Here is a 12,268-nt window from a genome sequence, read left to right as displayed (position 1 = left end):
ATGTGTTCCCCAAGAAAAAACGTGTTTTTTGTGTAGATATGGGCTTTTCTACCTTCTGTTTTGCACCCTACTTCCCCCTTAGTGTGTGATTCCCCTATACAACTGATATCTCATAGCACCCTGTGTAGCTAGTGCATCTGCTATCCCATTAACTGATCTCTCTACACATTGAATATTTGCTGTCATTTCCCCTTTTAAGCGTCCATACCTCTTTCATTTTACTTTTATGATTCCAATAACCTTCTTGCTTGTTCCTTATCCACCTCACCACCACCTTTGAATCACATTCCACTACTACAGCTATCAAAGTTGAAAGTTCTTGCCATTTGTAGCCCTGGCAAGACTGCCATGATTTCAGCTCTTGTGGAGTCCAACACCTATAAGCCCATAATAGGAAAATAGAAATATAATATGTTGAGCACAGTTTCTAAGAACTCCCTCTATGCTTGAGATGCCTGTGTTAGTGAGACTGCAACCATCAAAATTCATTTCGATTTGGCCAATTAGAGTTGGACTCCACACCACCAAAAGTAAAAGATTAAAAAAGAAATATTAAAAGATAAAGAAAAGAAAAAAATAAAGAAGCAAAGAAAAACTATGCTTTCGGATGCTTTTTTGATTTGTGTTCAAGACATTCTTCCTGTTACATTGCATTACCTGGAATGGACCTGATAAGGAAATAAACAAATCCAGTACCAGCTCTTTGTTCAAGAAATTCCTCCTGTCGGCTGTTGCATTGCACAGTATCTGCTACCAGCTTTTTAAGAGCTAATCATATTGTTACTTAGAGCTGTAAAGGATTTTGAGTAAATATTGACCACCTATGAAGAAATAAGGGCTGTTTAATAATCAAGTGGTCACCAAGGAATACGCCATGGTGTTTTTGAGATATTTTGTTACAATGATACTGTGCTGATGTTTTACCTTGTTTTGGTCATTTGTAGGTCCTTTTTCTGTTATTGATGAACATTTCAATTCAGTACTTCCAAATTGTTTTGATGCTATTGGCCTTATGCTAATGATCCGCATCATACATCAACATCAGGTAAGGATTAGAGCCTTTCCTACAGATGATACTCTTTTTTATCGTGTGTGCATTAGGGGTGGGGTGTTACATATGCATTATGTCAGGTTGTTAAAGGATGATGATGATGCACATAGATACATAGTGATGATCTCTGTGATATATTTCTCTTGACCTTTAACACCGAACTCCTTGCTACAGCTCCCCAATTCCTCCAAAGATCATCAAACGAAAAAAGGGAGAAGATATCTAGTGTTTTAGCCCATAGTATGGCCTTACTAACAATGCAGTCCCAAATAGCCTCCTCATTCCTTTCCTTAAAATTAAAAATTCTATCATTTATCTCCCAAACTGTTCAAACCAAAGTAGATCTAGCATATCTCCAAAGGATTCTGCCCCTTCTCTTAGGCCAACTGAAGATGGTAGGGTCAAAGAGATTACTGATCTGTGAAGGCAAAGACCACTTGCAACCAAAATGATCAAACAACCTTTCCCACAAGCCCGGAACAATAGATCATGAGACTAACAGATGGTAACAACTCTCACTATTAACTTTGCATAAAATACACCAACTCGGGGAGAGACAAAGGTTCAGTCTTCTTCTCTGTAGGTTGTCCAAATTGTTTAACTTCTGATGAAAAGCTTCCCAACAAAGAGCTCCAGTGATCCAACCTTGGGAGGGATAGGCTTAGACAACACTTCTTTAGATGGGAAAACAGGGGCAGACAATTCCAACACAAGGAGAAAAAGGAAGCACAAGAGAAGAGGCCTTTAGGATTAGGGGACCACACCTGACTATCAGAGGAGGAAGGACTCAACAAAAAAAAAAAAGTCAAAGACCTTTGGAAGTGAGGCAACCTGATCAAACTGATGGTCCTTCAGACCTCTTCTCAAGCCTTTGAACTGACACTGGTTGAAGGAGAAAAGGATGCAAAACATTGTATAGGTTCATTATTGATGATAGAAACAGAGTACAAGGAGGGAAAAAGGTCCTTAGGAGTACAGTTACCAACCCAGATATCTTCCCAGAACAAAACATTATATTTTATTTCAATATATTATTTTCTTTTGTTGCCAATAAAGAAAAGGTTCTTCCATAAATTACAATTTTGCTAATTGGTGGATTTATCTGACTGGTGCTTTTGCAATAGAATTGTTACCTCTTTATTTGAGCCATACATGCATAGCTAGTGAGTTCTTTATTCTAAGTGGTTACTAATTGTGTTTCATTCTTCAGCTCATTATGTCCCGACGGCGGATTCCATGTTTGGATTCATACCTAGACAAGGTATGCATATTTCTGATTTTGAGAATTTTTTTGGGATGTTGTAGTGTTCTGATAGGTTCACAAATAACTATTTCCTTTCATGTTATCTTCATTTATATCATCTTTCTTCACCTTCTACTTGCTTATAAGACAATTTCTTATCTTTCATGGAAAAACAAGCTGGATAATAGCAAATTGGAACATGATAATAGTAAAATTAGGTCAGGGGTATAATTTTGGCCAGGTTTTCACAGACCCAACCCAAAAAATGTTGGGTTGAATTGCACTAGGTTGAAGGACAGATTAGGCTCAGTCTTGAAAATTGTAAACCTGCGTTAACTCAGGTTGAGTTAAAACAGTGTAACTTCATCCCCATATATGTACTAACTCTAAAGCAGTGTTTTAAAAGGAGTGGGAGGCGTACACCTAGAGGCGTGCCTCCAGCCAAGTTGCTCCCAAAATGCCCTGAGGTGCATGCCCAGAGTGCTGACACCTCTGAGGCGTACGCCTCATTCACACCTCATATAAAAAGAAAAAAAAAAGAAAAAAAAAGGAAAGGTAAGGAAAGGAAAGGAAAAGAAAAGAAAGGGAAGGGAAAGAAAAAGAAAGAAAGAGAAGAAAAAAAAAAGAGAAAAGGAAAGGGAAGGGAAGAAAAGATAAGGGGAAAGAAAGTGGTCTGTCCCTGGCCCCTTCGGCCTCGCTTGCTCGCCTCCACTTCGACAAGACTCCCCCCCCCCCCCCTTCAGCTAGTGCCATGCATCTTAATTCTTCTTAATATAAAAGATTTTTATTAAAAATAAGGAAAAAGAATGAGATCCCCCCTCCCTCTTTTTCCTCCTGATCCCCCTCCTCTTAAGGTGGCTTATGCCTCTTACATTCTGAACTATGCCTCACGCCTCTAGGTAGTGGAATGCCTTGCGTCATGCCTCCATGTTTTAAAACATTGCTCTAAAGCTAGCTAACTCTAATTAGCTAATCCCAAATCTAAGAAATGAGAAGATATTTTTTCCTCAAAGAAAATGTGAAAAATTTTCTTCTGTGGAGAGTTGATAAAAAATAAGAGATGAGAAGCTAGCTAACTCTCCCAATCTTGTAATTATCTTTTTATGATTCTAATGAAATCCGGTTATTGATAAAAAATAAGGGTGAAGAAATTTTGCCAACTCGAACCAACTCGAACCATCACATCACAAGAAATTTTCTTCTTGTGATGTGATGGAACTAACTTTAAAATTAGAGTTGTACAAGTTAAAAGGGTCTAGAAGATCTTGGAGCAGACTAATAAAGGACATAGGTTAGAATAGTGAGAAAAAATAAGGGCCAGACTGGTTGAACAGGATCATGTAGCCAATCCCAAATGGTTGGTACCAGGCTTAGTTGAGTTGAGAGTTTATGGTATCAAAATTACTAGTAATGGCAAAGTATGAATGAAGTATGGTGCATATAACCAATATTGGAATATTAGAATTAGTGTAAAACATAAGTCCGTATACAGCGTACACCTCCCAAGATCACAGATAGCCAGGAGCATTATTGGGTAATGCCCCTTTGTATGGTGATGTATAAAGCGCATTCAGTGGGGTACTAGACACTTTACTGCATCTTATTATCCAAATATGTAATGATTAAAGTTGATAAATTAGCTCCCTTTTCTAAACAATTGGAAGGATTTGTCTTTGCCATCTGTATCCTTCTTTTAAAACGCAACGAGACTACCTAGAAGTGTTGTAAAAGTGAAGTATGTATAGAAATGAGTTGAGCAGCATTTCATAATCAGCAATAAAGTACTAATAAATAAGTTGACTGAATTTTTCATCAATATTAGTTGTAATAATCCTGAACTGAACTTGAACAGGTCAATATTGCACTATGGCCTCGTTTCAAGATGGTATTTGATTTGCATCTTAACAGCCTGCGTAATGCAAATGTGAAGACCTTGTGGGAGGATGATGTTCACCCTCATTATGTAATGAGGCGATATGCTGAGTTCTCAGCCTCACTTGTTCACCTCAATGTTGAATATGGAGATGGCCAGGTTTGCCAACTTTGAAGGTTGAAAATTTTAGATTTCACTTAGCAGGTATAGTAATCACTTGTAGTTTGTCTCCATTTGTTTCTTGCAGCTTGATTTGAACTTGGATAGACTGCGAATGGCTGTCGATGACCTGCTCATTAAGCTTGCACAATTGTTCCCCAAGCCAAAGCTGCAAACAGTCTTTCTTATCAACAATTATGATATGACAATTGCTGTTTCGAAGGTATAGAGATCAAGATTTTACTTCAAATTCTGCTCTTCTTTCCTGTATATGGGCCCTACGAGGTATAATTCATTAAGATCATCATTGTGCCACCACAAAACAGCTTCACTGGAGAACAAGCAGTATAAGAAAATCATATAGGACCGTTTTAAAAGAAATAGATGTATGGCAAGTGCATGCTAGGAGCATGGAGCTCAAGATATATCTGCTGAATCTTCTTTACTAAAAATAAAAAAAAAAAGGAAATTTCAACTTCCTTTACCAAATAAGGACAGTGCAGAAAACTCATTTGCACTAATTTTTCTTATTTCTAAAGTCATCCCCAGTTCCCCATCAAGTCCTAAATGTAGTACAAACCTCATTTTTGTGTTCGATATTTTATTGCTTGTGATAAAAAATAAAAGAAAAAATGAATGGTTATTTATATTCTTTCCCCCTTGGAAATGTTACTTGGTCTTTTAGAGTTGTATGTTGTTCAAAACCCAAATAGATAAATGATTTACTAAATTATATAGACACAAAATAAAAATAAAATTAATTATATTTCTAGCTTTATAAAAATTCAAAGACAAAAGAAAAATAAAACAAAGAATGTACAACTACTTTTTGGTGATATTTTCCTAAACAATAATGACAATCAAAGAATGCTACTGGGTGTCTAAAAAGACATTTTAGGAGTATTTGGGTAGAAGTTGAATATGAAGAGAACCTAATGGGCACAAGTTTCAGTTGGAAGGTAATTTTTGTAATGATTATGCTTTGCATTTCTTTTTTGTAAGTGAAAATTTAAAGTGCCTGTATCAGTTATTTTCCCCAAAAAACACGCTGAATCTTAAACTTTTTTCATTATTTGTTACATCTATAGCATGCGACTTTGGTCCTGGCAATGCATTTGGAGTCTGTTTTTATAACTTTTTTTTTTTTGTTAAATTGGTTAATAGGAAGCAGGTCCAGAAGGTGGGAAGACACAACTGCATTTTGAAGAACTGCTTAAGAGCAACACAGTGATATTTGTGGTAAGCACCCAAGGACTTTTGTATGACTTGTTAGGACAGCAATAAAACTGTTGAAGTGGCTGATCCTGTCAGACAGACATTGGCCGTGGTTAATACTGGCTACTGATAAGTGACTGAAAACAAAGTCCTTAGGAGGAAAAAAAGGAAACCTGTAGTTCTCTTTTCTGTTTGTACCAATCAACAATATTTCCCTTTATGGATCACATTTTAACATTGGATTAGAATGCATGGCCTATCTTTGTATAAGCATTAGTCTCACCCGATACCACTTTGACAATTAAAAAACTGCGACTAGAGTACAGTTCCACCACCCTGAATTGCTTCTTTGCTTCCCATTGAATCTTTTAAGCCCACGCTGGATTGCTTTCAAGTACTCTTTGATCATCTTTGTTTCTGTTTTAGACTGTGTCCACTTTGTGTTAGAGAGAGAGAGAGAGAGATGTGAAGGTTATGAGAATGCGATCATCTATGCATGTTAGTTGTTGGCATTACCTACAGATCACTGCACGTGACATAGTAAAATTAATTTGAGTGAGTTTAGAATATATGTTAAATAGAATTTTCAGAAAGGGTGACTACCCCAATTTGACACTTGCGGGCACCAAGTCTAACATGACACTTTAGAAACTCTTCTCTCTCACATCTGTAAGATGCAAATATTGAACTCACTTTTAAGGATAAATTTTGGACATGAATTGAATTTGTAATACTTGATAGTTTAGTATAATTGATTTGTTTGCCTAGTATTGTTTTCAGTGATATTACATCTATTTTTAATCCCCTTTTTTTCAGGCTTCCAAGTTTGGCATCATCTACCGATTTGCCAATCTCCCTTGGTTCATCTACTGACATTTATACCAATTGGTAGTTAAGATTATTTATCCTTCTATTCCTGCAGGAAGAACTATTGATGGAGCATTTCAGTGACTTAATCAAGTTTCTAAAGACCCGCGTGTGTAAGTATTGAGAAGAAACCTTATTTTGAATAGTCTATATTATCATGATAGTTTTTAGGTAATGGAGTTTATTAATATATTCCTATGTCAGCCGAGGATCCAAGTGCTAGCTCAGAGAGGCCAATCACAGTTGCTGATGTAGAGCCACTTGTCAAGGACTTTGCTAGCAGATGGAAAGCTGCAATTGAACTTATGCACAAAGATGTCATCACTTCTTTCAGCAACTTTTTGTGTGGCATGGAGATCTTGAAAGCTGCATTGACCCAACTGCTGCTTTATTACACCAGGTTCACTGATTGCATCAGGCGGATTGTTGGTGGTTCTGCATTGAACAAGGACCTAGTTTCTATATCTTCAATTATGTACGAAATCAAGAAATACTCGAGGCCTTTCTAATTCTATTTTGTAGGTTAAACAAGAGCCTTTAAAATCCCTTGTTCTTTCTGGAACGCCAAAGGATTTTGAAAAAAGTTGCTTTTATAATCTCCTATTTACCATTTTGTTTCCCATTACTACCCCTGTTTATGAAGATGATCTGATGCAAGGTTGAAGGATATAGAAGCGACAGGAGAGGCCAAAAATTGGTTGAGATAATGAGGGTTTTCTGAGGGCACAAAATGAGGAAACTGGATTTGTGTATCCAACCCCACGTAGTTGGGTTAAGCTTTGTTGAGTTGAGTCCTGTTACATGACTCAAAACTATTTATCAGCTAGTGTCAGGTGAGTCTTCATCCGCTTGATTTTATGGTGAATGTTGTACTCTCTATTAAATGGCCACATTTCAGAATTGCAATAACCAAAAGCATCAAAGGACGTCTAGGGTTCATTATTTGCGTAAATAAAACCATTTTTCCATGTGTCAACTGTTGAGAATCATAGCCTGAACTGATCTATCATCTGCCTGATGGGATTACGTGGGTAATTTTCCATAGGGTTGCTAAAATCGTGGAATTGAACGTCCAAACTAACTTGAAGTAAAAGTTTTTTTTATCATTTTTTCTTCTTTAAATTTTCTATTAAAAAGTAATTAGTAAACTTCTTACATGTAAAATTACCAAATTTGGTCCTGAAAATAATTGCAAAAACAGTAAACTGATAAGGTTCTTTCTTCAAAATCTAGCAATGTATCCATGTATAACCAAGGTTCAAAATTGTCACATATCGGCCCATATTGGCTGATACGTATCGTTTCGTTAGGTTTCCAGCATGATATATGGTACCAAATCAAGGGTATCGTATCTTTTCATTGTATCGTGACAGTATAACATATGAAATACAATACGTATTGGTTTACAAAGTTATTGATACTCCAAATAGGTGTTCCAATAGTTTTAAATATTACAAACCTTTTTAATACAGCCTTCCTCCAATTATTATAAATCTTCTTAGTATTTAAATTATATTTGTTTCTTTCCCTTTCACTCATTGATATTGTTGAGTATTTGTCTCTGATGAATGGTTGAAATTGAAAATGAAGAGAAAAATCTACCACAAGTGGTGCTAAAATCTTTAGCCAAGATCTAAATTCATGATGAGATTGGTATGATTATGATTCAAACGGACAAACCTGTAGTGATATCAGTTATACACTTATACCCACCCCTTTCGAGGGTTGTCGAAGGGAATTTTTTGCACATGAAGTAAAATCCCATTTATTTTTTGTGAGATTTGAAAGGAATGAGGAGTAATGGCAAAGTAAAATTCGTAGTAATTACATGGATTTGACAATGAAGCGGAGGAGAAATGATATTTGAAAAACTTGTGAAGTAACCAATCAAGTGGTATTTAATACTACCACAAAAATCAGGTGGTATTTAACAAAACGCACGAGTGGGTTTTGATTGGTCAAAGTTATTCCGGTACCATGTCTTTCTGGCGTGTAGATTATTATTCACGTTATTGTAATTACTGTAATATTATTTTACAATAATTAAAATAACAGTAATTAATTAAATTATTATTTATAGATATAATTAAAAATTATTATTGAAAATTACCATAATTTAGGCAGATTAATTATTGAATTGTTTGAAAAAAATAATTTAATAGTAAATTAACACATTTAATGAATTATTTAAGTAAAATAACAGTAGTTTAATAGTAAATTGTTGTTTAATTAGTGAATGAAACATAATTTTGTTAAGAAAAACAATTGACTATATTACTGAGTTATCTAAGTAAAATATCACAGTAATTAAAATAATTTCACATATATTTACTTAATTAGGTAAAACAATTAGGCCCAACACTTAGAATAGTTAAGGCCCAAGCCCAAGGTCAAGCTGGATTTGTCCAACTTGAGCCCAGTCCACACTAAAATTTTATGCACTTGGGTTGAGCGCAGGCTTGGGCCACTGGGCTTGGGTTAGTCAATAAGCATACACTAAAATTTAAACTAAATATGCATGTGTATGTATGTATGCATGCAAATAATGTGTCTATATGTGCATGTACATAAGTATATAGTTTGATTGGACTCGAGTTAGGATAAGGTCAGGCTAGGCTCATATTGCCCATGAGTTAGGATTGGGCCCAACCCCAAAAATTAAAAAAGCCCAAATACTTAGGCGTAGGCCCAATCCAAGGACCGAATATCCAAGCCCAATCCTTGTAAAATTGTGGGCCGAATTGGTCCGGACTCGGGTTGGGCTCATCCAAATTGTACCCCTAGATATAGGTCCTTTTTGAGTTTAGGCTCATACTACATATGGGTCCATTAGTTTGATGCCAATATGTTCTCATATGAGCAATTGTAAGTACAAATTATTTAACAAGCTTGTACTTTAAGTTACCTATTTAATTAGGCAACTTATTTATGTAGCTAAACAAACCTAATTAACTTAATTAGGTAACATAATTATAAATTATTATTACTAATAAAACTATAAAAGTTATAATTTTAATCCATTTAAGGCATATTACACCAAATTCCAACTTAAATTAATGGCTCTTAAGTTTTCAAAATGTTTCACAAAAATGGGTGGATTGGCATGGGTTTGACTCAACCCTAATCCCCCTCCCCCTACTATATAGTTTCTTATCCTACCAACCTAACCTGTCTTGTAGTCTTTCAATTGTATTTTTACAAGAGTACCTTACACTAGATTTGGGTTAAAACAGACACCGAAAGAAATCATAAACATTAAGGTTAGGAGTCAGAAGTCAGATCAAATTACAAGAATATCACTTATATGTGTAAGTGCATTATGACCTGATGGGCCAGTTAAGCCAAACTTGCACACGCTTTGAGTTAAATAATTTACGTAAATTATGTTACTTAATTAGTTAGAACTATTTGAAAAAGTAATTTGATTGTAAATTAACATATTTAATGAATTAAATATGTGCCCTATACTCATTCTAGGAGCATGTCCATCACTTGAACTACATGCTAAATTGCTAATTTACAAATGCTGAAAAGTTGAATGTACTTATTTGCCCATTGATGCAAATAATGAAAATCAACCATTGACCAAATGGAAAGATTTGCTTATGAGGGATCCCTAGATATCATGAAGAATGATTACATACAAAATCAATGCAAACAAGCATGCCTTCCACTCCGATGTATAATACAGACAACACAAACAGCTATTATTATATAATCAAATCAAACACCACCTTCCCCCTAAATGAAAAAAAAAAGGTAAACCATGTTAAACTTGAGACAAATTTGGCACAGATTTGTGCATAATCACAATCAATACACAAATTACAACAAAGGCAGGAAGGGAAAGGACATCAATAGACAAAGAACCTGGTAAAATAAAATGATGATAGAACTTCAAACTTTCTTAACACTTATCCCTTGTATCTTATCCTGTCCTGTATTTTATTTCTTCTCTGTTATCTTTACCTACCCTTCTATTTTATTTTATAGATTGTATTTATCTCTGAGAATCCATCGAACTTCTGGGTCTCGTTAGTGCCTTCGTCCCAAAACACAATGTCAGCCACCTCAAATACTTCGAATGGCTCAACTCTAGTTATCAACTCGACCCCTCTGAATATCCTACTCACTGATACCTCGTCTCTGGTCTTTGGCAACACTAATTTCTCAAATGGTGAGCTGCAACAAAGATGAGATTGATGCTCTCATATGCAACGGAACTTGGGAACTCATACCTCCTGCACCCAACATCAATGTAGTGGGTTGCAAGTGGGTGTTTCGTATTAAATAGAGACCCAATGGAATTATTGATAGATTCAAAGCCTAGCTGGTTGCCAAGGGTTATAATCAAAGAGAAGGCCTTGATTACCATGAAATCTTTAGTCCCATGGTTAAGCCCACTACAATTCATGTGGTTCTCGGTCTTGCGGTCTCCAATAATTGGGATGTTCACCAAACCGATATATAGAATGCCTTCTTGCATGGAAGCTGTTGGAAGAGGTTTATATATGTCAATCCCCAGGCTTCCAGGACGTTGATCATCCTAACTATGTTTGCCACCTCTGCAAATCATTATACGGGCTCAAGCAAGCTCCTCGAGTGTGGTACTTCAAATTCCAACAGTTTCTTCTCAGACACGGCTTTGCTTCCTCTGAAGAAAACTCCTCTCTGTTCATTTACAATGATGGGTCTATGACTACATACATTCTCATATACATTGATGACATTCTCCACACCGGATCTGATTCTTCCTTTATCTCTTCCTTACTTGATCACATGAGGCACCAATTTGCTATAAAGGACCTTGGTCATCTCTCCTACTTCTTGGGTATAGAAGCTATTCAAACTTCCTCTGGTGTCTTCCTCAATTAGTGGAAATACATTCATGACCTCCTTCACAGACTTGCTCTTAATGACATTAAGCCCATTAAAACTCCCATGTCCACCTCTCTCACTTTAACCAAAACAACTAGTGATCCTCTCCCTAACCCATCCACATAGAGGAAAGCCATTGAAGGTCTTCAATATCTACTGATTACATGGCCTGATATGGCCTATGTCATCAACAAAGTATATCAATACATGCATGCTCCTACTGTAGTCTATTGGACCTTTGTCATCAACATGGCCTGATATGGCCTATGTCATCAACAATATGGTCTCTTGGTCTTCCAAGAAGCACACCACGATCTCTCGATCCATCACAAAGGCTGAATATCGCAGTCTTGCTCTTGCCACCTCTAAGGCTCTTTGGCTATGCACCATCTCCCATCCACCCACATTATGGTGTGACAACATAGGTGCTATGTACCTTGTTGTCAATCCCATATTTCATGCCCACACGTAACATATCGAAATTGATTTTCACTTCATTTGCGAGCATGTTGCCAACAAGACACTCCATGTCCAATACATCTCTACCATTGACCAAGTGGCTGATATTTTTACTAAAGCGCTCGGAGCTCCTCAATTTCACAACCTTCGGGTGATCAATCCACCCATCAGCTCGACGGGGGGTGTTGACAGTTATGCCTCCTTGGCAAACTTGCAGACTCCTACGTGATTACGAACTTATCCTTATCCCCTGAATATTATATCCTGTCCTGTATCTTATCTCTGCTCTGTCATCTTTATCTACCCTTCTATTTTATTTTATTTTATATATTGTATTTATCTTTGTGAGTCCATCGAACTTCTGGGTCTCTCATCTGTTGTAACAGAACATTATAGATACAGAATATTGATCACTCGTTAGTGCATGATCAAATTACCTTCAATTCAAAATTCTTTCACAACTTATTCACCTCCATGAACACCATCAATGATCTCAACCACACCATGGATGCCATTTAAAAAA

At 36.3% G+C, this 12,268-nt stretch overlaps 1 protein-coding gene across 3 annotated transcripts in view; it reads left to right on the top strand.

Moving 5' to 3' along the window:
- LOC148849241 (vacuolar protein sorting-associated protein 52 A-like) overlaps positions 1-7,004 on the top strand; it is a 117,336-nt gene extending 110,332 nt beyond the window's left edge. For 2 of the 3 annotated variants that reach the window (XM_088950290.1, XM_088950289.1), the window contains exons 16-22: positions 945-1,045; positions 2,262-2,312; positions 4,147-4,326; positions 4,415-4,549; positions 5,491-5,565; positions 6,464-6,521; positions 6,613-7,004. In XM_088950290.1, the coding sequence (XP_088806416.1) occupies positions 945-1,045; positions 2,262-2,312; positions 4,147-4,326; positions 4,415-4,549; positions 5,491-5,565; positions 6,464-6,521; positions 6,613-6,917 (905 nt within the window). In that variant the 3' untranslated portion in view covers positions 6,918-7,004. Of the gene's footprint in view, positions 1-944; positions 1,046-2,261; positions 2,313-4,146; positions 4,327-4,414; positions 4,550-5,490; positions 5,566-6,357; positions 6,522-6,612 lie in introns of all 3 variants that reach the window. The other variant, XR_016100870.1, reaches the window with a different exon arrangement.
- Positions 7,005-12,268: the final 5,264 nt, after the last annotated feature.

Source organism: Nelumbo lutea, chromosome 6 (genome assembly GCF_056320005.1).
Source record: "Nelumbo lutea isolate HS-2025 chromosome 6, American lotus-T2T, whole genome shotgun sequence".
NCBI lineage: Eukaryota > Viridiplantae > Streptophyta > Magnoliopsida > Proteales > Nelumbonaceae > Nelumbo > Nelumbo lutea.
The sequence above is the reverse complement of the archived record's forward strand: the minus strand, read 5'-3'. Positions and strand labels throughout refer to the sequence as shown.